General features: G+C 38.8%; 1 protein-coding gene and 1 long non-coding RNA gene across 2 annotated transcripts; both read right to left on the reverse strand.

Annotated features, from left to right (window-relative positions):
• Positions 1-1,924: 1,924 nt before the first annotated feature.
• Positions 1,925-7,652, reverse strand: LOC307149218 (uncharacterized protein; the record flags this gene model as incomplete). The annotated part of the gene is made up of 5 exons (XM_079855395.1): positions 1,925-2,439; positions 2,782-2,939; positions 3,217-3,278; positions 3,438-7,552; positions 7,643-7,652. 5 exons carry the CDS (start codon positions 7,650-7,652, stop codon positions 2,318-2,320), a joined length of 4,467 nt encoding a protein of 1,488 aa, XP_079711521.1. The 3' UTR covers positions 1,925-2,317.
• Positions 7,653-7,950: 298 nt separating this feature from the next.
• Positions 7,951-8,662, reverse strand: LOC307154589. The gene is made up of 3 exons (XR_013820394.1): positions 8,470-8,662; positions 8,262-8,323; positions 7,951-8,026 (listed from the first exon to the last, which is right to left on the reverse strand). It is a non-coding gene; the product is annotated as an uncharacterized lncRNA (long non-coding RNA).
• Positions 8,663-25,808: the final 17,146 nt, after the last annotated feature.

Below are 25,808 nucleotides of genomic sequence, written 5' to 3' on the forward strand. Positions count from 1 at the left end.
CCCCCCTTCCCTACTATTAGCTTCAACCCTAATTAAACACACCTGATCAGCTAATCAAGTCCTTCAGCCTTATTTGAAAACTGCAGGTGTGTGTGTGTTGAAGCAGGGTTGGAACAAAACTCTGTAGGGCTCTGACCCTCCAGGAACTGAGTTTGACACCTGTGTTCTAGTCCAGTGGTTCCCAAACCTGTCCTGAAGGACCCCCAACACTGCACATTTTCTTTGTCTCCCTAATCAAACACACCGGATTCAACTCATCAGCTCATTATCACATGGGTTAAGCAGCTTTATACCTCTCTCACATACATATTTATAATTTTTAATCAGGGACATCCTTGTTAAAGTAGCCTATTATGAATTTTTTCATTTCATCAGATGGAAATTTCTTTATGCTTGATGGTTCTACAGGTGATCTTATCAGATTTTCCCATGGTGTGATGTGTGTTAAGAGTGATTGAATCTGCTTGGAAGAATGTTGGGGCCGTACCGCTCTCAAATCGTAAATATCCAACATGTTGATCAGAAATCCTGTCGTGTGGTGCGAACCCCGAGGACAAACGGGCATGCACTCTGTAGATTGTCACCGTGGAACGAAACGATACCAAATCAGAAAGCGAGCTGATGAAAGCAGTTCAGTGAGTGGCTAACATGACATCGTCCAAACCTTTTTTCTGTAAAAAGCAGTCCGAACATGATCATCACCATTTCTTCTTGCTTGTCGTCCGCCATGTTTGTTTACTCTAAAGTCACGTTTGACCACGAGAGATTTTGTGCAAATTCCCATATTCACACTCGGGAATCTGGTTGTTTGTGAATAAATCTGTTAGTGTGTGTTGTGTGTCTTGGGGGCTGTTTACACCTGGCCACTTCATGCGTTTTCTCTGATTGGATTGCTATCCGATCGTGAAAAAAACAGGTGTAAATGCCCTCCGAAACGCGTTCGACACGGATTTGAATCTGATCGCTCAAACCACATCAGGAGGTGGTCTGGGCCGCATTCCAGACGAAACTGGACAAGAGTAAATGCATCTGGTGGTTTTTGATACCACATGTAAATTTTCCTCCTCCCAACAATGCTAAAAAATAAGCGTGTGAGAGCGTGTTATAGGCTATATGTCATGTTATAGCCAGATATGACGGCGCTACTGCAGAACTCATCACCGCAGATGAGCAGCTGAGCATCAAGCCAACGTGCAAACTATCGCAAATCAAAGTGAAAGTAAGTCGCAGACGCTTAACGCACAATCATCTTAATTAAAAGTAAAGAGACAAAATGATCTTACCAGTGCTGTTGCCGTTCTCTCCTATTGCGGTCTTTGATTTTGAAATTGCAACTCTGTTGCTTTCGGTGACGTGAACTCCATTAAATCTGCATATAGCATGGGAATTGAAGATCGGATTTATATCAGTTTTGCGTAAACACATTTATGTGACCAGGTGTAAATGGAATCGTTTTGATCAATCAGATAGCTATCCGATCTGAAACGCATGAAGTGGCCAGGTGTAAACAGGCCCTTGGTCACATCGCGGCACTCCACTTAGGGATACGCTACTATAGGAACTGTTAAATCTATGATTTTTTATCATCATGTTTATTGTCACTCACATTTTGAAATCTGATAAGATTTTAAATATATGTTATGTGTGGACCAGCCTTTAGCGGGAGCTGCATTTGAAATAGGCCTATTTCTGCTTAAATGAAAGTGTCCTTCAGCCAGTCTGTTTTCTGTCACAAGCCGCTTGCGCTGTTTTCTGCGACTTAATACATTTTTAAAATAACAGCAATTATTATTTTTTTAGCAAAATAATCATTATAATCAGTTTAACCATTATGCAGAATGACGAAAATGTGACTAGTTGCATTGGAACATTTAACATTAAGTACATTAAGAAGCCATGTTTAGCAATGAAAGCAAAATATTTTGAACCATATAAACAATAAATATTTTTATTTGATTGAAATAAAATATGACACATTACAACACTTATAAATAGTATAGCCAGTAGTTATCCTAAAAACAACTAAACAACAAATTTTATATTTACTTTTGAAAACATACATTATGAAAATGCATGAGGAAAAAGATCCACTTCCTCTAGAAAACAGCCTGCTGTTTAACAAATATCTGAAATTGTATTCTTAAGGAACACTACATCAAGCTTATCTTTATATTGCCCTATACCATTATTTAAGAGAGTGATACAATGGAAAATACTATATAGGCCAATCACATAATAAAAAATACATTTGATCTTTGTTTAATTTATTACATCGGGTCTAGTTGTATTCTGTTGGTTGGATATATGGTTAAGGGATCTATAGGAAAAGCCTAAATATTTTAGACATAATAATGAGGCATGTTGCTTGGAGCAGACTGGATTCAATCTTTAATCCACTTGAAGCTGTAGTTGCCATAGGAGCTATAGTTGTAGTTGAAGCTGTAATAAAAGATATGCAAATTAGTTGGATCTCCCTATAGAAAGCTTTTTTTGGCTATGCTTTATCTTAAGGTGAAGTAGTTACACGTTTACTACATGTACTTGCTATAGTACATGCAGTACATAGGGCATTATGTACCTTAACCGTAACTCTATAGTAAGTACATGCAGTTAATTAATATCACTCAGTACTTATTTGAGTAAGTACAATGTAACTACAGTGAAAATTAGGAAAAAACAAGAACAAATATTGATAAATACAAAAAATTAGGTTTTGTGTGTCTGATTTCCATTATACTAAAGTTATTAAAGACTTTAAATCTATGGAGTAATAGAGCTTACCTGAACCATTGACTGAAACTGATCCAGGAATTATGTTCAGTAGATCGACACCTCCTTCTCCAACTGCTGTCAAGAGGGTGTTTGAAATCTCTTGAACGGAGGGGACTGGTTGGTCGAATCTGAAGACTATTTGAGTTGTTGTGATGATTGACCCTGGGCTGGAATATATAAATGTTGAAATAATTGTTAGCTCAAATTCTCTTTCTTTTTATCTTTTTTACTCACACACACACACACACACACACACACACACACACACACACACACACACACACACACACACACACACACACACACACACACAGACACACAGACACATAGATAGATAGATAGATAGATAGATAGATAGATAGATAGATAGATAGATAGATAGATAGATAGATAGATAGATAGATAGACCTACTAAAAAACAGCATTGCAGTATAGTGTATTTACCTGAATCCTAAGATGATCACTCTGAGGAAGTTAACATACTTGGGTCTGTAAACTCCTTCAAGCTGGAACAGATAACAAACAATTACAGACATCAGTTACAATAGAGTATTGTAATATGAGTGTTGGTTACATAATTGTTGTCTCTTCTTTTAACTCTAAACTTAAAAGTCAAGTATCATTTAGTGTGTTCCAGTAAATTCAGTAAATAGATTTGAACTCACCTGATTTATGACAAGCTTAGACCTATTCTTGTACTCCTCAGTGTTTTGGTTGTTGAGTGCTTCTATAAATGTCTCCAAAGAGCGAAACACCAGATTTGTTGTCACCGTAGGTATTTCTGCAGTAGTTGTTATGGAAGATGTAGTGGTTGTAGATGCTGTAGAAGCTGTAGATGCTGTAGAAGCTGTTGAAGCTGTAGAAGCTGTAGATGCTGTTGAAGCTGTCGAAGCTGTAGATGCTGTAGACTCTGTAGCAGCTGTGGATGCTGTGGATTTACTAATAGTTGTACTTTCAAAGGCTGGTGAAGATGAATTGACTGAAGTCAAAGTAGAAGCTGTTGATTGTGGCAGTGTTGAAATGATTGCTGCGCTAGTGGTGGATGTTCCAGTAAGAATTGAGGGAACTGTGGAAGAATCTGTTGGTGTTGTAGAAGATTCAGCTGTTGTAACAGTAGTTTGTGGTGTTGTTGTGGTTTCTCCTGCTGTAGTGATGGATGTTCCAGCAGGACCTGTAGTGGTTGTTGAGGACACTGTTGTTGTTGTTGTTGTTGTAGGTGTTGTGGAGGATTCAGCTGTTGTAACAGTAGTTTGTGGTGTTGTTGTGGTTTCTCCTGCTGTACTGGTGGATGTTCCAGCAGGAACTGTAGTGGTTGCTGAGGACACTGTTGTAGCTGTAGGTGTTGTGGAGGATTCAGCTGTTGTAACAGTAGTTTGTGGTGTTGTTGTGGTTTCTCCTGCTGTAGTGGTGGATGTTCCAGCAGGACCTGTAGTGGTTGTTGAGGACACTGTTGTTGTTGTTGTTGTTGTTGTAGGTGTTGTGGAGGATTCAGCTGTTGTAACAGTAGTTTGTGGTGTTGTTGTGGTTTCTCCTACTGTAGTGGTGGATGTTCCAGCAGGAACTGTAGTGGTTGCTGAGGACACTGTTGTAGCTGTAGGTGTTGTGGAGGATTCAGCTGTTGTAACAGTAGTTTGTGGTGTTGTTGTGGTTTCTCCTGCTGTAGTGGTGGATGTTCCAGCAGGAACTGTAGTGGTTGCTGAGGACACTGCTGTTGTTGTAGGTGTTGTGGAGGATTCAGCTGTTGTAACAGTAGTTTGTAGTGTTGTTGTAGATTCTCCTGCTGTAGTGGTGGATGTTCCAGCAGGAACTGTAGTGGTTGCTGAAGACACTGCTGTTGTTGTAGGTGTTGTGGAGGATTCAGCTGTTGTAACAGTAGTTTGTGGTGTTGTTGTGGTTTCTCCTGTTGTACTGGTGGATGTTCCAGCAGGAACTGTAGTGGTTGCTGAGGACACTGCTGTTGTTGTAGGTGTTGTGGAGGATTCAGCTGTTGTAACAGTAGTTTGTGGTGTTGTTGTGGTTTCTCCTGCTGTAGTGGTGGATGTTCCAGCAGGAACTGTAGTGGTTGCTGAGGACACTGCTGTTGTTGTAGGTGTTGTGGAGGATTCAGCTGTTGTAACAGTAGTTTGTAGTGTTGTTGTGGTTTCTCCTGCTGTACTGGTGGATGTTCCAGCAGGAACTGTAGTGGTTGCTGAGGACACTGCTGTTGTTGTAGGTGTTGTGGAGGATTCAGCTGTTGTAACAGTAGTTTGTGGTGTTGTTGTGGTTTCTCCTACTGTAGTGGTGGATGTTCCAGCAGGAACTGTAGTGGTTGCTGAGGACACTGCTGTTGTTGTAGGTGTTGTGGAGGATTCAGCTGTTGTAACAGTAGTTTGTGGTGTTGTTGTGGTTTCTCCTGCTGTAGTGGTGGATGTTCCAGTAGGAACTGTAGTGGTTGCTGAGGACACTGCTGTTGTTGTAGGTGTTGTGGAGGATTCAGCTGTTGTAACAGTAGTTTGTGGTGTAGTTGTGGTTTCTCCTGTTGTACTGGTGGATGTTCCAGCAGGAACTGTAGTGGTTGCTGAGGACACTGCTGTTGTTGTAGGTGTTGTGGCGGATTCAGCTGTTGTAACAGTAGTTTGTGGTGTTGTTGTGGTTTCTCCTGTTGTACTGGTGGATGTTCCAGCAGGAACTGTAGTGGTTGCTGAGGACACTGCTGTTGTTGTAGGTGTTGTGGCGGATTCAGCTGTTGTAACAGTAGTTTGTGGTGTAGTTGTGGTTTCTCCTGCTGTACTGGTGGATGTTCCAGCAGGAACTGTAGTGGTTGCTGAGGACACTGCTGTTGTTGTAGGTGTTGTGGAGGATTCAGCTGTTGTAACAGTAGTTTGTGGTGTTGTTGTGGTTTCTCCTGCTGTAGTGGTGGATGTTCCAGCAGGAACTGTAGTGGTTGCTGAGGACACTGCTGTTGTTGTAGGTGTTGTGGAGGATTCAGCTGTTGTAACAGTAGTTTGTGGTGTTGTTGTGGTTTCTCCTACTGTAGTGGTGGATGTTCCAGTAGGAACTGTAGTGGTTGCTGAGGACACTGCTGTTGTTGTAGGTGTTGTGGAGGATTCAGCTGTTGTAACAGTAGTTTGTAGTGTTGTTGTAGATTCTCCTGCTGTACTGGTGGATGTTCCAGCAGGAACTGTAGTGGTTGCTGAAGACACTGCTGTTGTTGTAGGTGTTGTGGAGGATTCAGCTGTTGTAACAGTAGTTTGTGGTGTTGTGGTGGTTTCTCCTGCTGTACTGGTGGATGTTCCAGCAGGAACTGTAGTGGTTGCTGAGGACACTGCTGTTGTTGTGGGTGTTGTGGAGGATTCAGCTGTTGTAACAGTAGTTTGTGGTGTTGTTGTGGTTTCTCCTGCTGTAGTGGTGGATGTTCCAGCAGGAACTGTAGTGGTTGCTGAGGACACTGTTGTTGTTGTAGGTGTTGTGGAGGATTCAGCTGTTGTAACAGTAGTTTGTGGTGTTGTGGTGGTTTCTCCTGCTGTAGTGGTGGATGTTCCAGCAGGAACTGTAGTGGTTGCTGAGGACACTGTTGTAGCTGTATGTGTTGTGGAGGATTCAGCTGTTGTAACAGTAGTTTGTGGTGTTGTTGTGGTTTCTCCTACTGTAGTGGTGGATGTTCCAGCAGGAACTGTAGTGGTTGCTGAGGACACTGCTGTTGTTGTAGGTGTTGTGGAGGATTCAATTGTTGTAACAGTAGTTTGTGGTGTTGTTGTGGTTTCTCCTACTGTAGTGGTGGATGTTCCAGCAGGAACTGTAGTGGTTGCTGAGGACACTGCTGTTGTTGTAGGTGTTGTGGAGGATTCAGCTGTTGTAACAGTAGTTTGTGGTGTTGTTGTGGTTTCTCCTACTGTAGTGGTGGATGTTCCAGTAGGAACTGTAGTGGTTGCTGAGGACACTGCTGTTGTTGTAGGTGTTGTGGAGGATTCAGCTGTTGTAACAGTAGTTTGTAGTGTTGTTGTAGATTCTCCTGCTGTACTGGTGGATGTTCCAGCAGGAACTGTAGTGGTTGCTGAAGACACTGCTGTTGTTGTAGGTGTTGTGGAGGATTCAGCTGTTGTAACAGTAGTTTGTGGTGTTGTGGTGGTTTCTCCTGCTGTACTGGTGGATGTTCCAGCAGGAACTGTAGTGGTTGCTGAGGACACTGCTGTTGTTGTGGGTGTTGTGGAGGATTCAGCTGTTGTAACAGTAGTTTGTGGTGTTGTTGTGGTTTCTCCTGCTGTAGTGGTGGATGTTCCAGCAGGAACTGTAGTGGTTGCTGAGGACACTGTTGTTCTTGTAGGTGTTGTGGAGGATTCAGCTGTTGTAACAGTAGTTTGTGGTGTTGTGGTGGTTTCTCCTGCTGTAGTGGTGGATGTTCCAGCAGGAACTGTAGTGGTTGCTGAGGACACTGTTGTAGCTGTATGTGTTGTGGAGGATTCAGCTGTTGTAACAGTAGTTTGTGGTGTTGTTGTGGTTTCTCCTACTGTAGTGGTGGATGTTCCAGCAGGAACTGTAGTGGTTGCTGAGGACACTGCTGTTGTTGTAGGTGTTGTGGAGGATTCAATTGTTGTAACAGTAGTTTGTGGTGTTGTTGTGGTTTCTCCTGTTGTAGTGGTGGATGTTCCAACAGGAACTGTAGTGGTTGCTGAGGACACTGTTGTTGTTGTAGGTGTTGTGGGGGATTCAGCTGTTGTAACAGTAGTTTGTGGTGTTGTTGTGGTTTCTCCTGCTGTAGTGGTGGATGTTTCAACAGGAACTGTAGTGGTTGTTGAGGACACTGTTGTGAAAGCATTTTTTTTTTGGTTATACTTTATCTTAAGGTCAAGTAGTTACACGTTACTACATGTACTTACTATAGTACATGTACCGTAGTACATAGTGTACTATCTACCCTAACCGTAACACAGTAGTAAGTACCTGTAGTTCATTAATATTACTCAGTACTTATTTGAGTCAGTACAATGTAACTACAGTGAAGGTGAGAAAAAACAAGAACAAATATAGATACATACTAAAAAATAGGTTTTGTGTGTCCGATTTCCTTGATAATAAAGTTATTAAAGACTTTAAATCTATGGAGTAATAGAGCTTACCTGAACCATTGACTGAAACTGATTCAGGAATTATTTTCAGTAGAGTTACACCTCCTTCTCCAACTGCTGTCAAGAGGGTGTTTGAAATCTCTTGAACGGAGGGGACTGGTTGGTCGAATCTGAAGACTATTTGAGTTGTTGTGATGATTGACCCTGGGCTGGAATATATAAATGTTGAAATTATTGTTAGTTTAAAAAATTCAGTTTACTGGATTCTCTTTCTTTTTTGCTCTCTCCTACACACACACGCACGCACGCACACACGCGCACGCACGCACACACACACACACACACACACACACACACACACACACACACACACACACACACACACACACACACACACACACACACACAAACAAAATAAGCAGCATTGCAATATGGTGTATTTACCTGAATCCTATAACAATCACTCTGAGGAAGTTAACATACTTGGGTCTGTAAATTCCTTCAAGCTGGAACAGATAATAAACAATTATAGACATCAATGTATACATGAGTGTTGTTTACATTATTATTGTCTCTTATTTTAACTATAAGCTTAAAAATCAAGTATCATTTAGTGTGTTCCAGTAAATTCAGTAAATAGATTTGAACTCACCTGATTTATGACAAGCTTAGACCTATTCTGGTACTCCTCAGTGTTTTGGTTGTTGAGTGCTTCTATAAATGTGTCCGAAGAGCGAAACACCAGATCTGTTAACACCGTAGGTATTTCTGCAGTAGTTGTTGTGAAAGATGTAGTGGTTGTAGAAGTTGTAGAAACTGTAGATGCAGTAGATGCGGTTGAAGCTGTAGATGCTGTTGTAGATTCTCCTACTTTAGTGGTGGATGTTCCAGCAGGAACTGTAGTGGTTGTTGAGGACACTGCTGTTGTTGTAGGTGTTGTGGTGGATTCAGCTGTTGTAACAGTAGTTTGTGGTGTTGTTGTGGTTTCTCCTGCTGTAGTGGTGGATGTTCCAGCAGGAACTGTAGTGGTTGCTGAGGACACTGTTGTTGTTGTAGGTGTTGTGGCGGATTCAGCTGTTGTAACAGTAGTTTGTGGTGTTGTTGTGGTTTCTCCTACTGTAGTGGTGGATGTTCCAGCAGGAACTATAGTGGTTGCTGAGGACACTGTTGTTGTTGTAGGTGTTGTGGCGGATTCAGCTGTTGTAACAGTAGTTTGTGGTGTTGTTGTGGTTTCTCCTGCTGTAGTGGTGGATGTTCCAGCAGGAACTGTAGTGGTTGCTGAGGACACTGTTGTTGTTGTAGGTGTTGTGGCGGATTCAGCTGTTGTAACAGTAGTTTGTGGTGTTGTTGTGGTTTCTCCTACTGTAGTGGTGGATGTTCCAGCAGGAACTATAGTGGTTGTTGAGGACACTGCTGTTGTTGTAGGTGTTGTGGCGGATTCAGCTGTTGTAACAGTAGTTTGTGGTGTTGTTGTGGTTTCTCCTACTGTAGTGGTGGATGTTCCAGCAGGAACTATAGTGGTTGTTGAGGACACTGCTGTTGTTGTAGGTTTTGTGGCGGATTCAGCTGTTGTAACAGTAGTTTGTGGTGTTGTTGTGGTTTCTCCTACTGTAGTGGTGGATGTTCCAGCAGGAACTATAGTGGTTGTTGAGGACACTGCTGTTGTTGAAGGTGTTGTGGAGGATTCAGCTGTTGTTACAGTAGTTTGTGGTGTTGTTGTGGTTTCTCCTACTGTAGTGGTGGATGTTCCAGCAGGAACTGTAGTGGTTGTTGAGGACACTGCTGTTGTTGTAGGTGTTGTGGCGGATTCAGCTGTTGTAACAGTAGTTTGTGTTGTTGTTGTGGTTTCTCCTACTGTAGTGGTGGATGTTCCAGCAGGAACTGTAGTGGTTGTTGAGGACACTGCTGTTGTTGTAGGTGTTGTGGCGGATTCAGCTGTTGTAACAGTAGTTTGTGGTGTTGTTGTGGTTTCTCCTGCTGTAGTGGTGGATGTTCCAGCAGGAACTGTAGTGGTTGTTGAGGACACTGCTGTTGTTGTAGGTGTTGTGGCGGATTCAGCTGTTGTAACAGTAGTTTGTGGTGTTGTTGTGGTTTCTCCTGCTGTAGTGGTGGATGTTCCAGCAGGAACTGTAGTGGTTGTTGAGGACACTGTTGTTGTTGTAGGTGTTGTGGCGGATTCAGCTGTTGTAACAGTAGTTTGTGGTGTTGTTGTGGTTTCTCCTACTGTAGTGGTCGATGTTCCAGCAGGAACTGTAGTGGTTGCTGAGGACACTCTTGTTGTTGTAGGTGTTGTGGCGGATTCAGCTGTTGTAACAGTAGTTTGTGGTGTTGTTGTGGTTTCTCCTGCTGTAGTGGTGGATGTTCCAGCAGGAACTGTAGTGGTTGCTGAGGACACTGTTGTTGTTGTTGTAGGTGTTGTGGTGGATTCAGCTGTTGTAACAGTAGTTTGTGGTGTTGTTGTGGTTTCTCCTGCTGTAGTGGTGGATGTTCCAGCAGGAACTGTAGTGGTTGCTGAGGACACTGTTGTTGTTGTAGGTGTTGTGGCGGATTCAGCTGTTGTAACAGTAGTTTGTGGTGTTGTTGTGGTTTCTCCTACTGTAGTGGTGGATGTTCCAGCAGGAACTATAGTGGTTGTTGAGGACACTGCTGTTGTTGAAGGTGTTGTGGAGGATTCAGCTGTTGTTACAGTAGTTTGTGGTGTTGTTGTGGTTTCTCCTACTGTAGTGGTGGATGTTCCAGCAGGAACTGTAGTGGTTGTTGAGGACACTGCTGTTGTTGTAGGTGTTGTGGCGGATTCAGCTGTTGTAACAGTAGTTTGTGTTGTTGTTGTGGTTTCTCCTACTGTAGTGGTGGATGTTCCAGCAGGAACTGTAGTGGTTGTTGAGGACACTGCTGTTGTTGTAGGTGTTGTGGCGGATTCAGCTGTTGTAACAGTAGTTTGTGGTGTTGTTGTGGTTTCTCCTGCTGTAGTGGTGGATGTTCCAGCAGGAACTGTAGTGGTTGTTGAGGACACTGCTGTTGTTGTAGGTGTTGTGGCGGATTCAGCTGTTGTAACAGTAGTTTGTGTTGTTGTTGTGGTTTCTCCTACTGTAGTGGTGGATGTTCCAGCAGGAACTGTAGTGGTTGTTGAGGACACTGCTGTTGTTGTAGGTATTGTGGCGGATTCAGCTGTTGTAACAGTAGTTTGTGGTGTTGTTGTGGTTTCTCCTGCTGTAGTGGTGGATGTTTCAACAGGAACTGTGGTGGTTGCTGAGGACACTGTTGTTGTTGTAGGTGTTGTGGAGGATTCAGCTGTTGTAACAGTAGTTTGTGGTGTTGTTGTGGTTTCTCCTACTGTAGTGGTGGATGTTCCAGCAGGAACTGTAGTGGTTGTTGAGGACACTGCTGTTGTTGTAGGTGTTGTGGATTCAGCTGTTGTAACAGTAGTTTGTGGTGTTGTTGTGGTTTCTCCTACTGTAGTGGTGGATGTTCCAGCAGGAACTGTAGTGGTTGCTGAGGACACTGCTGTTGTTGTAGGTGTTGTGGAGGATTCAGCTGTTGCAACAGTAGTTTGTGGTGTTGTTGTGGTTTCTCCTACTGTAGTGGTGGATGTTCCAGCAGGAACTGTAGTGGTTGTTGAGGACACTGCTGTTGTTGTAGGTGTTGTGGAGGATTCAGCTGTTGTAACAGTAGTTTGTGGTGTTGTTGTAGATTCTCCTACTGTAGTGGTGGATGTTTCAGCAGGAACTGTAGTGGTTGTTGAGGACACTGCTGTTGTTGTAGGTGTTGTGGGGGATTCAGCTGTTGTAACAGCAGTTTGTGGTGTTGTTGTGGTTTCTCCTACTGTAGTGGTGGATGTTTCAACAGGAACTGTGGTGGTTGTTGAGGACACTGCTGTTGTTGTAGGTGTTGTGGAGGATTCAGCTGTTGCAACAGTAGCTTGTGGTGTTGTTGTGGTTTCTCCTACTGTAGTGGTGGATGTTCCAGCAGGAACTGTAGTGGTTGTTGAGGACACTGCTGTTGTTGTAGGTGTTGTGGAGGATTCAGCTGTTGTAACAGTAGTTTGTGGTGTTGTTGTAGATTCTCCTACTGTAGTGGTGGATGTTTCAACAGGAACTGTGGTGGTTGTTGAGGACACTGCTGTTGTTGTAGGTGTTGTGGTTGATTCTGCTTTTGTAACAGTAGTTTGTGGTGTTGTTGTGGTTTCTCCTACTGTAGTGGTGGATGTTCCAGCAGGAATTGTAGTGGTTGTTGAGGACACTGCTGTTGTTGTAGGTGTTGTGGTGGATTCAGCTGTTGTAACAGCAGTTTGTGGTGTTGTTTTGGTTTCTCCTACTGTAGTGGTGGATGTTTCAACAGGAACTGTATTGGTTGCTGAGGACACTGCTGTTGTTGTAGGTGTTGTGGCGGATTCAGCTGTTGTAACAGCAGTTTGTGTTGTTGTTGTAGATTCTCCTGCTGTACTGGTGGATGTTTCAACAGGAACTGTGGTGGTTGCTGAGGACACTGCTGTTGTTGTAGGTGTTGTGGAAGATTCAGCTGTTGTAACAGTAGTTTGTGGTGTTGTTGTGGTTTCTCCTGCTGTACTGGTGGATGTTTCAACAGGAACTGTGGTGGTTGCTGAGGACACTGCTGTTGTTGTAGGTGTTGTGGCGGATTCAGCTGTTGTAACAGTAGTTTGTGGTGTTGTTGTGGTTTCTCCTGCTGTACTGGTGGATGTTTCAACAGGAACTGTGGTGGTTGCTGAGGACACTGCTGTTGTTGTAGGTGTTGTGGCGGATTCAGCTGTTGTAACAGTAGTTTGTGGTGTTGTTGTGGTTTCTCCTGCTGTACTGGTGGATGTTTCAACAGGAACTGTGGTGGTTGCTGAGGACACTGCTGTTGTTGTAGGTGTTGTGGCGGATTCAGCTGTTGTAACAGCAGTTTGTGGTGTTGTTGTAGATTCTCCTGCTGTACTGGTGGATGTTTCAACAGGAACTGTGGTGGTTGCTGAGGACACTGTTGTTGTTGTAGGTGTTGTGGAGGATTCAGCTGTTGTAACAGTAGTTTGTGGTGTTGTTGTAGATTCTCCTGCTGTACTGGTGGATGTTTCAACAGGAACTGTAGTGGTTGTTGAGGACACTGCTGTTGTTGTAGGTGTTGTGGAGGATTCAGCTGTTGTAACAGTAGTTTGTGGTGTTGTTGTAGATTCTCCTGCTGTACTGGTGGATGTTTCAACAGGAACTGTAGTGGTTGCTGAGGACACTGCTGTTGTTGTAGGTGTTGTGGAGGATTCAGCTGTTGTAACAGTAGTTTGTGGTGTTGTTGTAGATTCTCCTGCTGTACTGGTGGATGTTTCAACAGGAACTGTAGTGGTTGCTGAGGACACTGTTGTTGTTGTAGGTGTTGTGGAGGATTCAGCTGTTGTAACAGTAGTTTGTGGTGTTGTTGTAGATTCTCCTGCTGTACTGGTGGATGTTTCAACAGGAACTGTGGTGGTTGCTGAGGACACTGTTGTTGTTGTAGGTGTTGTGGAGGATTCAGCTGTTGTAACAGTAGTTTGTGGTGTTGTTGTAGATTCTCCTGCTGTACTGGTGGATGTTTCAACAGGAACTGTAGTGGTTGTTGAGGACACTGCTGTTGTTGTAGGTGTTGTGGAGGATTCAGCTGTTGTAACAGTAGTTTGTGGTGTTGTTGTAGATTCTCCTGCTGTACTGGTGGATGTTTCAACAGGAACTGTAGTGGTTGCTGAGGACACTGCTGTTGTTGTAGGTGTTGTGGAGGATTCAGCTGTTGTAACAGTAGTTTGTGGTGTTGTTGTAGATTCTCCTGCTGTACTGGTGGATGTTTCAACAGGAACTGTAGTGGTTGTTGAGGACACTGCTGTTGTTGTAGGTGTTGTGGAGGATTCAGCTGTTGTTTGTGGTGGTGTTGTGGTAACTACAGTACTGGTGGATGTTTCAGCAAGAATTGTTGTGACTGCTGATGACAATGTTGTAGCTGGGGGAGTTGTTGTGTCGGCTGTACTAACAGATGATGTTGAATATGTTGTGGTCTGAGTTGTTGCATTTTGGACTGTTGCTAGAAAAAAACAAAAAGTTAGTGTACTTTTAAAGTTTTTTTCTATTTCATATTTTGCACATGTATATTTTACACACAAGTGTATTGAAACAATATTATTGGATTCTTCTGAGTATGATTAAATTAACCTACCAATAAAAATGCATATGATAATAAAAGCTTTCCTCTTCATTCTGGGAAAAGTCCAGTGGTGACGATAAGAGTCTGCAAAGCAAGCAATATGCACAAAGTTTATATACACATACAGTAGGCTACATTTATACACACAGTCAATGCTTGAAGTGGGAAAATAGTGCCGGCACTCCCAAATATGGGTGTCTCCCTCAGTTCCAAGTTGTTTTAGTTTGAACATTGAGGGGTGTTGAAGTGTGAATCATTTAACAAGGTCCCAGTGGATTATCTATTATAAATTCTACAAGTTAATCAAAATTTACCACAATAAATACAATAGAACATGATAAATTCTAGTAAAGGTGGCCATAGTTTTCTAAAGCTTTCGAATTTATGTTGGTGCAGGAGGGGATGATTTCCCCTCTTTTTATAAGTCTTTTTAGTTTATGTGACTGTTTTAGATCATGTTTGACTTTCTCCATAGTGTTTTAAAGTGGTATTTAAAAGTTTTCAACTGAAATCAAGGTCAAATTTTATCATCAATAGGAACGTCTCGCGGAAATCTTATCACATGACTTATTTTATCATGACTTTATTTCTCAAATTCAGATATAATCTCAGAATCATTCCGGGGCAGAAGCAAGCTTCAATAGATAAATGAGGTAGGTCAAAAATAATCAAAAAGTAAAGTATATTACCTAAAATGTGTATACATTAGATTACTAACTACAATTTTCATCATGTAATTTATATTCAGTAACAGACTTTGTAGCAATCTACATACATTCATAAGCATATATATATATATATATATATATATATATATATATATATATATATCACTGCATATAACACACATCACTGCAAATAACAAATGTCAGACGATGCCTGACATCAACATCAGATGCAGTTAAGAAACAACATCAGTTAGATTAAACTTAATCCACAAACTATTAAATTATTTGGACAATTCTCCACCCTCTACCCAACATCAGAAATGATAGTAAATTACCATGCAAAAGTTTACACTCTAGAATTAACAGTTATCTATTCATGTCCTTGTTCTACTCCAACTGAAGGAATTTGGACACCATACATCTTGACACCATGATTAGTTCTTAACTTCTATTTATCACACAAAATTGAACACAAATTCCAACTGATAATCGTTATCCAAACTACAATATTCTCTTATTATAACTCCTTAATATTAAACACAAGTGGTTCAGTAAACAAATGGATGCCTGATAATGGGCATGTCCAATAGATAATACGTTTTCTAATCAATATCAAGATAAATTAATTACTTTGTGAACAGAATATCATACTGTAACTGCAGTTTCCTGTGACCGCTTAAATATTCTGACCAGAAACATTTTATACAAAATAGACAACTGCAATCTCTGTCAAAGACAAAAAAACCTGGTACATTTTATTATATTATATTCTATATGTCATTAACATAGAAATGCTTTAATATTTATTATGTCTCTTTGCACTATTTCCAGTAATAAAAAGTACTTTATAATATAAATATATAATTAACACAAATATATTTAGGGAAATAAAATATCCTTACCAATTCTTGGGTAGATTATTTGTAATCTGCTGTCGTCACAGTGGCTTTAAGCACTGGTAAGTAGCCTACTTAAGTACTAGCACTCCAGTTTTTCACGTCTCCTGAATAACCTGTGCCGCTTCTTCTTAAATACCACTCAATGACGTCCTGATTGGGCTTTTTTACTTCCCTGATATGCACAGATAAGATATATGGAATGTACCTTGCCAGACACCGTGAGATTTTTTTATTTTTATCTTTTGTATTGTGGGTGTCTAAAAGGTGTGGTCTGCGCAACAATTAATTATAGCCAGGCGTATTTATAGAAACTGTTAAATAACTTGACAAAGCCATATTGTTTCTCATTTTTAATTTATATATTTATGTCATTCACATAAATGTATGTCATTCGCAGGACAGAGCAATTACTTAATAACACTTGCATAAAATTTGGTTTAGGAATAAATCTTTGACTTTGTCGTTATTACTGCATGAATAGCCTTTTAGTGGAAAGAAAATAGAAAATTACACAAAAAGTTTAAACTTTTCAAAAAACAACAATAACATCAAAAACAGAGTTTCCCATTAATTATACGGGCAGATTGTGACTATATATTCTGATGATCGTGGAGCATGTACTTTTTAAGGATCCCACTTATCCTGCTAATCATGATTATTACACAAGTGAGATGACAAAACAAGAGGTTAAACAAAAGACTCCAAGTTTACCTAAGCATTCCTCACATTATGACATAGTTTCACCGACTTCCTTGACGTTTCTAAGAGCGTTTTACCTCAGTCATTCTCAAAGAAAGCGTCACTGCCCCCAACACTCAACAGATAAACTTGTAGTGCAGAGACATGCATATTTTTAGTATTCTATAAACCTGGTGTATTTCCTAAACCAAGTTTATAAATATATTCTACAACTTTTCCTTACATAATTGTGGTAAAAAAAAAGAAACCCCTTCTAAATGGCTCTTTTTTTTTTTTTTTTTAAACAATTGATTGTTTCTATTCTATTAAAAAAAATCAAAAAATCTATTCTAGACTTATAATAACAATTATTCAGACAGACAATGTATTTTAATTAACTGCTTTAAAGGAATGTTTGACATAATGACGCACAATGTCTTTTATATTGTATAGAGAGAAATGTAAAATGTAAAAATACACCTGAAAATCAAATCTGTGGAGCTTCTGACATGGACTCACTATCCTTTAATTTGTCCTTTTTCTTAATCAGTAGGCTTCATGTTTACCTAATTTGTTTGAAATTATGACTACAGCCTAAATGGTTTTATTAAGCTACATTTAAAATCATTATAGGGCTATTAGACATTTCTGAAAAATTCGGTGAGCTTATGTTTCCTCAAGATTAGATTTATACTTTATTGAAGAGATGACAATTTTCCTTTTGAAAGAATCTTCTTGAAATGTGTTGTCTTGTTATAATAGGAAAACCAACAATTGAGGCTTATTTATAGTTTGAAAAATATAAAAAAATATTTCATGAAATGACGTTTGTTGAATTGAGGAGGAGAGACGTTTTACTAAGCTGTAAGTGGGCTATAATAAAAGAATAAGTACAGTCATTTGATTTTAAGTGCCATCTTTTATGATCAAGTCAAGTGAGGTTGTTGTCATTCTTCTCATTACAATCAAGTCTATGGCATGAGTCCTAGGTGTGGTGGGTAAAGGTGAACACCCATAACTTCCTTAAACTGCAACACTTGGAAGACAAAAGCTATGTTATAATGTCTTCATAAACAAATCTGCGTACATGAGAATGAAGTAATAATAGTAATAATAATAATAATTGCACTCAAAAAATGCTGGGTTGTTTCGACCCATGTTTGGGTCAGATATGGACAAACCCAACCATTGGGTTCACAATTTTAATAATAATTAAAAAAGACAAATCTATGCATGTGAGAATGTAATAATAATAATTGCACTCTAAAAATGCTGTTTTTTTTTTAAAAACCCATGTTTGGGTCAAATATGGACAAATCAAACCTTTGGGTTCAAAATTTTAATAAAAAAAAAAAAGTAAGACAGCTGTTGGGTTTGTCTATATTTGACTCAAACAAAGGTTGAAACAACCCAGCATTTTTAGAGCGTAGATGTGCATTTAAAATGACATGGTGCCACCTACAGTATTGTCTTGATAGCCTGAATGGATGATGATCCAGTCTAGATAGTGAAATTTTATAAAATCCAGATTTCTAATAATCAGTGGATTTTGAATGACAGGTGAATTGATCGTTCACCTGCAGCTAGGCTATAATTTAATTTTCTTTCATCTATAACAGCCGATGTCCAATAGACTTGGAATATAGACAGAATTTTTGCAGTAATTCATGAATATTCATTACAGTAACAATGCAGAACTTAATTGAAATCCGTCAAGAAAATCAGATTACATTTCCGCATTCCTCGATTCAAACATTTTAACACCATTGGTTTTCATAGAAAAAACGGTATTCCCTTCAGGAAATTAAAAGTAGTACAATAAGAATAATATCAAACTTGAGGATCATGATACTTGTATTTTCAGCGTCTCGATCAACTTCAACTTTCTTGTTTCATTCCACACCCTGATCAACCAAACAGGAGACTGCAGATAAGATTGTAAATGACACACTGTACCCGGAGAGATTCAGGGAAGAAAAGCGCCGTCTGCTGGACAACTTGCACAATGCAGTTGGACTTGGAATCATGAAAAACAGCCTTGTCAGAGCATTGCTATGCAGTTGCTTCTTAGTTGTTTTTAGTGGATTGCTATGTAGGCTAGTTAATGGTGTTCTTGGTTGTTACATACTGGTCTGAATCAGAAGAGCCCACCCTCCAAACCTTTGATATTCTGTCCTCTATATAGATATTGCATCCCTCCCTTAAAGGTACACTATATAACTTTTGGCGCTCTAGCATTTAATAAACAAAACTTCATGTGTCTTTCGGAAGAACACTGTAGTGAAAAACTACTTCTCTCTGTTTATGTATATGACACGCAGGTACAGGGCTACTCTGCAGCGGTCGGCCCGCTCGGTCTAAAATAGACAAAATATAAACACTTATTATAGGCGTACCGTAGTGATCATTCAGCATAAGTAGGGTTGGGTACTGTTCACATTTTTACCCCGTACCTGAAATTCGGTGTCGGAAGTAGCCTATATGATACCTTTTTTCGGTACTAAGCATGTTTACCTCAATAACTGTAAAGAAATTGCAAGTAATTTATAGGAGTGTTATTGACATTATGCCAAAGCTGCCTTGGTTGCTGTCTGCCATTTTCTGTGATGTTTGAGTATTCATAAAAACAAAACACTGTGCATGGACCACTAAAATTGTTAAAAGACAAAATACTGGAACTTGAGACTTCCTCTTTGGTGTCCTTACTTGAATACTTGAGTCAAGTTTGTGAGCGATTACCTTGTGTGAGTGAAATTCCTAAGAAAAATCTGACTGGAGCTCAAACGAAAATGAAAAAGATTTACGACACACGGAAGTACAGAAGTTTTCAGCCTGGTGATTCGGTTCTTGTTCTGCTCCCAAGTCCTGGTTCTCCGCTGCAGGCAAGATGTGCTCAAGCCAAATGTGAAAAGAGCAGATGTAAATACGGACACTGTACTTGTAGCTGTTATGTCTTCTGTCACCTGTGAGGATGATAATAGGTTTTAGTGAAGAAACAACATTATGTACTAAGTCACCTAGATTATCTTTCTGAGGGACATCGCAAAAACATTAGATCGCTGCTTTACGAATTCCCTTCATTATTCTCAGATAACCTTTCGCAAACCAATGTTCCCTTTCACGACATTGATGTTATGATGCTGCTCCTATTGAGCAACATCCGTACCGCATGAACCCATTGAAAAGAAATATGATGAGGAAAGAAGTAAATTACTTATTGGAGCAGGGACGTGCGACACCCAGTTTAAGCCTTTGGAATTCAAAAGCCAAAATCGGGTGGTACCTTTAGGTTTTGCACTACTAAAAGTGAACAGTGTGAAAAAATTGTGAAGCATATCTAGGTGGTCTATTCTAGTTCCTGGAAAACCCATTTAAGATCCCTATGAGAAGTATTTCCTCGTTTAACCAATGCTTCTCTAACTTAGCCAAGTGTGAGTTTGGGAAAGCAATGGTCACATATCTGGGTTAAAAGTGGACCAAGGTCATGTACGTCCTGTCAATCCCAAAGTGATGGCAATTTTGGAATTCTAAGAGCGAACTGCGTCGATTTCTGGGAATGGTTGGCTATTATAGGGGACTCCCTAAAAATGTTGCTACTGTTTTTTCTCTCTTTACAGATTTGCTAAGTTCGTTCAGAGTTTTTTGCTGGAATGCAGATTGTGAGGTTGCGTTTAAGGCTGCCAAAGATCTTCAATTTAATGCTCCTGTTCTCGCTACCCCTAATTTCACCCGTCCATTCAGATTGGAGGTGCTTTAGGAGCAGGTGCTGTGTTGATTCAGGAGAATCAGGAATTGATCATCCAATGAGTTATTTAAGAATTTTTCTGGAGCACAACGTAACTACAGTACATTTAGGATGCCCATAAAGCCCTTGCATTACTCCTAGCCCTTCAACATTTTGAAGTTTATGTTGGTGGAAGTTCTTTACCAGTGGTAGTATATACTGACCATAACCCAGTAGTCTTCCTTTTGCGAATGTCCCACTCAAATCAAAGGCTGATGAGGTGGACATTAATGGTTAAAAATTTCAACCTTGAAATACACCACAAAAAGGGTAGCGAGAATGTGTTGACAGATGCTTTTACCGTGTCTATCACAGTTAATTGATTTGTGTAAATTGTGTCAACAACAAAAAGAATGAGAAAAAACCTGTTTTGAGTTTTGATTGGTGGTTGTGTTGCATCTGTGTTTCCCTGTTCCTGTGTGTGGGGATGTGCCTGTGTGCGTGTCTATCTCTTTTTTATCTCTTTCTCTTTCGCTTTCTCTCTCACTCTTTCATGTGGCTCCGCCTTAACTGGACGTATTCGAGACGCACACAGGGATGGTCTGGAACAGAGCGTCCCTTTGAAATACGCCAGAGATGCTGACGGGGCGGGGAGATAGTTGTTGTTGGCGTGTTGTAGTTACTGAGAAAGTGTTACAGTGGTGTAGTTGGCTTGTGATCAGTGTAAATTGTGTATATTCTTTTATCTCGTTACCAATTATCATTTAATTTTGAAAAGCATCCTCATTTTGACTTTGGTCCCTAGTGTTTTCATCTGTTTTCCTATCTGACTTTATTGTTTCATTGTGTCTCTATTTGTGGTAGTTAGTTGTGTTGCCCTTTTTCTATAAATATTGTATACCTTTTTCCTTTATTACTGAAGCGGTAGGGGTTGGGTGCCATTTTCTTTTTTGTATATATATTTTCTCCTGTGTTTGGGAGAGCCAAGGAATTAGATAAGACCACTGTATTTTTGATTTTTTATAGGTGTTTATTTAGTTGTAACTGTACTGACGCTGTTGTATGAGAACTGAACTGAGCTAGACCATGACATCAGTTTTTGCAGAACTGTTTTACAGGTGAAATGAACTAATTTGATAATTGAACTAATTTGATAATTGATCATCTTTATAAAGGAAATTAATCAACACCGACTGACTTCAACTGATCAACAGCCGAAATGCATCATTTTCCTGTTATCACTGTAAAGCTTCTTTGAAACAATCTGTATTGTATAAAGCCCTATATAAATGAAAGTGATTGACTAGACTCTTTGACCTCATATGACCTACTCTTGGGTATTTTATAGATGATCTTGTATTTGTCCAGCAGAGGGCAGACTTGACTTCACTGTAAAATACTGTTGGTGGACACACTCTTTAAGGAATTAATGCCTTATTAGGCATCTGTAATAATATAAACATTTTGGGGTGAACTATCCTTTTAAGTTTTGTACTGCAGGCTGGTATACAAAGAAAATAAACCTTGTTATAAAAACTTAAAAACTTTAATCTATCATTGCAATTTAACTGCTCAGGCTGATCACAATTCAGTGCCATTACTTTTGTCAGTTCATCATCATAGCATAATTTACAAAAAATATAATAAAAACACCTTTGAAAAAGACATTGTAAGAATTGATAAATTAGGAAATGCCGGACAGCCTGTTTCGGGGGTGGCCAGACCCTGAGAGGACAAAAGGACCTCTCTGGTGTTTACCATTTGAACTGGCTCTCATGCACCATCGAGACGAAAGTCTCACCTCAGAATCAACTTCATCTATCTCTTTCCCTCTCCCCTCACCCCCTCTCTCTCATGCTCAGATGATCACCTGATTTCAAGGAAATGTATAGCTTAATGTGAATGATAATCACAGAGTATTTTCATGTTTGGTATCATATAAAATGTCACAGTGCGACTGGTGCAAATGTCTCATTTCAGAATAAGTAAAACAAAAGGAAATAAGGTTTTTAAGAGTTTATGGATAACTGACACACAAAGGAAGATGGTCTCTCAAGCAAATGGTCTAACACAACCCAATGAAGGTGCGATCTCTGAATGCAAATTTCTTTTGTTAGCACATGTTTTCAAGTGAAAGGTTTGTCTATATAATGAAATGCAGCAGGGAGATCGGGGCCCTTTTCTGTACTTCAGATTGGCCCGTGAGGCTGAGAGAGTAAGACCTCTCAGCCTCATGTGTTGCTTAATGTTGGGTATGCATCTCTTTTCTTTATTCCAGAGAATTTGATGTTTTGTATCGATTATCTTTGAATTGATTATGAAATTGGCATGATACATTTACCTGACATCATAAATTGTTACATTTGATTATTCTAACTGACTTTGATATTATTTTCATTGAAGAGTTAAACGGAATAGTCAAACATTCACTCATGATTAATGATCCACAGATATCATTAAAACCTTTTCATTTATGGAGTCAGATGAAATAACGAGAGAATACATAACTAAATGTATTGTAAATTTAACCAACCAATACTTTGCATGAGTGAGGACAGAACACGTGATACCTTCCCTGTGTATTGGCGAACCGGCAATTGGACCAATATATCGGGCCTTACAACATGAAGATACCACATTACAGGAAAATTATTCAAAGATTATCACTTTGAAGCCCCATTCACAAGGAACCTGTCTTCACATAGAGATAAAAGGATCCAATAATTATTTGGTGTGAACATTGTAGGTTGTGCAATGCTATTCAAAAGCAAAGAATGTGACCATGTGACATTCCTTTCATGCTGACATTCTGAAAATGGGTGTTTCATCGTGTGAATCATTTTATAAAGAACTCTGTCAGTAACAAGGAAAATATGTAAGTCTCAGGCAGTGACCCAAAACTTGCTCGTTTCAAAAATAAGACTGATAATGAAAGAAATGCTTTGCAATTTGAACATGTGAAAGACCTCTTAAAGCCTTAAAGATTAATGTAAGCCTATTTATTGTTATACTTAGTCTTTATTTCAGTCTTTTCCAAAACACACAATATTATGACGTAGGCTACATAGTAAAAAAAAAAAAAAAAAAATCAAAACTGTTATATAAGATGAGTCTTCTGTATGCATTCAAATGAATGAATGAAAATAAACAACAAAGAGACACAGAGAACAATATCCAGTCATCTCAGAATGCACGCATAAAGTGTGTCTATGAATTGTTAATATCTACTTATAAAAACATCACCTTCTGTATAAGAGCAGGTATAGTACTGCAAATGTAATATAGATAAATAATAAATAAAGTAAAATAGTTGCTAATCGTATGTTCTCTGTTGAGAAACAAGCTTTCTGACAATTAAAAGATCTTCAGATTACAAACTTATAAGATTGCAAATTTTGACATCTAAACTTCTTTAGCACTTATTTATCATAGCTGAGACTGAGAGTAATTTGCATATCACTAATAACAAACAAGTCACACATCCTTAGGTGTCAAGTCTGTAATGCAAACAAGCAAGCAAGACTGGTCAAGTCATTGGTTCAATTCAACCAAGCCAAGTCCTGCCTAAGAAAATTATTTCAAGTCACAGTATATGGTAATACCTAGTAGAGGACGTATACAAAATAAGTCACTACAATCCAGTGTTTGATGTTAAGCTTGATAGTACTGTACATAAACACCTCAACATCTACACTGAAAAAAATGTGGAGTGACATTTACTTAAAAAAAGCTAGGCAACTTTTTCCACACAGAAAGTGCTTGTAATCTTTACTCGGGCTATTTCAATTAGTAATTAATTGTAAAAGTAATTAAATTGAACAAATTATAATTGAGTAATAATTAATCAAATTAATTCCTTAAAAGTTAACCATTTAAAATGAGTAAAATTTACAAAATATCTTTTATTGCCAACATTGAAGACACCTGGTGTTAACAAGCAAAATCACTGAAGGAGAAAACCATAATTAAAGTCACCATTGTGGAGATCAGTGTGTGTTTTAGTTGGGCTCGACCCTTAAATTATTAACTTTAAGTTTCGTTTGGCTGCTGTACATGAGTTATAACAGCCAGATGAACAAATAGAAAAGGTGATCTGATGGTGTTGGTTGTGTTTTAACATAATCATTATTTCACAATCATTAGACCTGAATCACTAAACTCATATAGAGTCAGATTTAGTTAGATTAACTATATTAATTATAGCAGCACTGTCCTTGTACGGCAGAATATTTTTAACTTTTACAATGTAAACAAAAATAATTTCCAAAAAGCTTCTCTTATACAAAAAAGAGACAAACAGACATCAATAATCAGCCTGTGAATCTCAACAATGGTGACATTTATAAAGCATGTTGCAGTGCATTCTGGGTGCCACCAATCAAAACTCATTCATGGCTCCCATCATGCATTGCTGCATGAATAAATAATGAGCTTATGATCAGAGGTGATCTGTTTGTCACCATTGCTGAGATTCATACGCAAAATCTTGATGTGTGTGTGTGTGTGTGCCTAAAAAAAAGGCACATAATTATAATTTTTATTTTTTTATTGATTTGATCATTTGGATTGCATTGAACAGGCTAAAAATATTATTCTGCTATAATTAATAAAGTTAACCTAACTCAAAAATTGGACTCTATATGAGTTCAGTGGTTCAGGTTAAATGATTGTGAAATAATGATTATGTTAAAACACAACCAACACCATCAGATCACCTTTTCTATTTGTTCATCTGGCTGTTATAACTCATGTACAGCAGCCAAACGAAACTTAAAGTTAATAATTTAAGGGTTGAGCCCAACTAAAACACACACTGATCTCCACAATGGTGACTTTAATATGGTTTTCTCCTTCAGTGATTCTGCTTGTTAACACCAGGTGTCTTCAATGTTGGCAATAAAATATATTTTGTAAATTTTACTCATTTTAAATGGTTAACTTTTAAGGAATTAATTTGATTAATTATTACTCAATTATAATTTGTTCAATTTAATTACTTTTACAATTAATTACTAATTGAAATAGCCCGAGTAAAGATTACAAGCACTTTCTGTGTGGAAAAAGTTGCCTAGCTGTTTTTAAGTAAATGTCACTCCACATTTATTTCAGTGAAGTAAACAATTACTATATAATTAGGATTTACTTAATATACTAAAGTTTTCATTTTTACAAAATGATTCTTAGCAAAAGATACATGATTTTTCCTGTTTTATTTACTTTGACATAAAATCATTTTTTACAGTGTATTAAGTATAATATGGCATGTATTAAAGACTGGCCTGAGGTTTAAAAAAAAAAAAAAACTATTAGCATTTCATTTTACTGAGTGCTTCTCTTAATTATTTTGTTGTTGTTGATGAAAATGGATTATGAGAGTATTTGTGAGTGTATACAACATATTTTCTTTTTTAAAATGCTTTTCATTGTTTGCAAGTGGTACATACCTGAATAAAGTGGGTGATATAAAAAAATATATATGCATTTCATTGCTTTTCCAGTCATTTACCCACTCTGGCTATACAATTTCTATAAAAATAAAAATTAATACAATTGCTAGTAAGGTGGTTTAAGTGGCTATTGTTAAGTAAAGTAAGGAACATAATATTATGTGGACCACTCAGCTGTCAGAGGTGTGTTACGTTAAAACATTTTTCAGTCAATTAAACTCATTAATACCATAAACATGTCTTGTTACCATGTCTTAAGTACTTGTCATGTTGCTATAAAGCATAATCAAAGCATTGCCTCATTAATGCATAAAATCTTCTCATAGTCCTTCATTTTTTAGTTTTTAATTATTTTCAATCGAGCTATAAAGAGCCCTGAGAGATTCTTTTTGAAATGGAAGAAATTGTGCACAATT

The sequence above is a fragment of the Squalius cephalus genome (assembly GCF_949319135.1).
Source record: "Squalius cephalus genome assembly, chromosome: 2".
In the NCBI taxonomy this organism is placed as follows: domain Eukaryota; kingdom Metazoa; phylum Chordata; class Actinopteri; order Cypriniformes; family Leuciscidae; genus Squalius; species Squalius cephalus.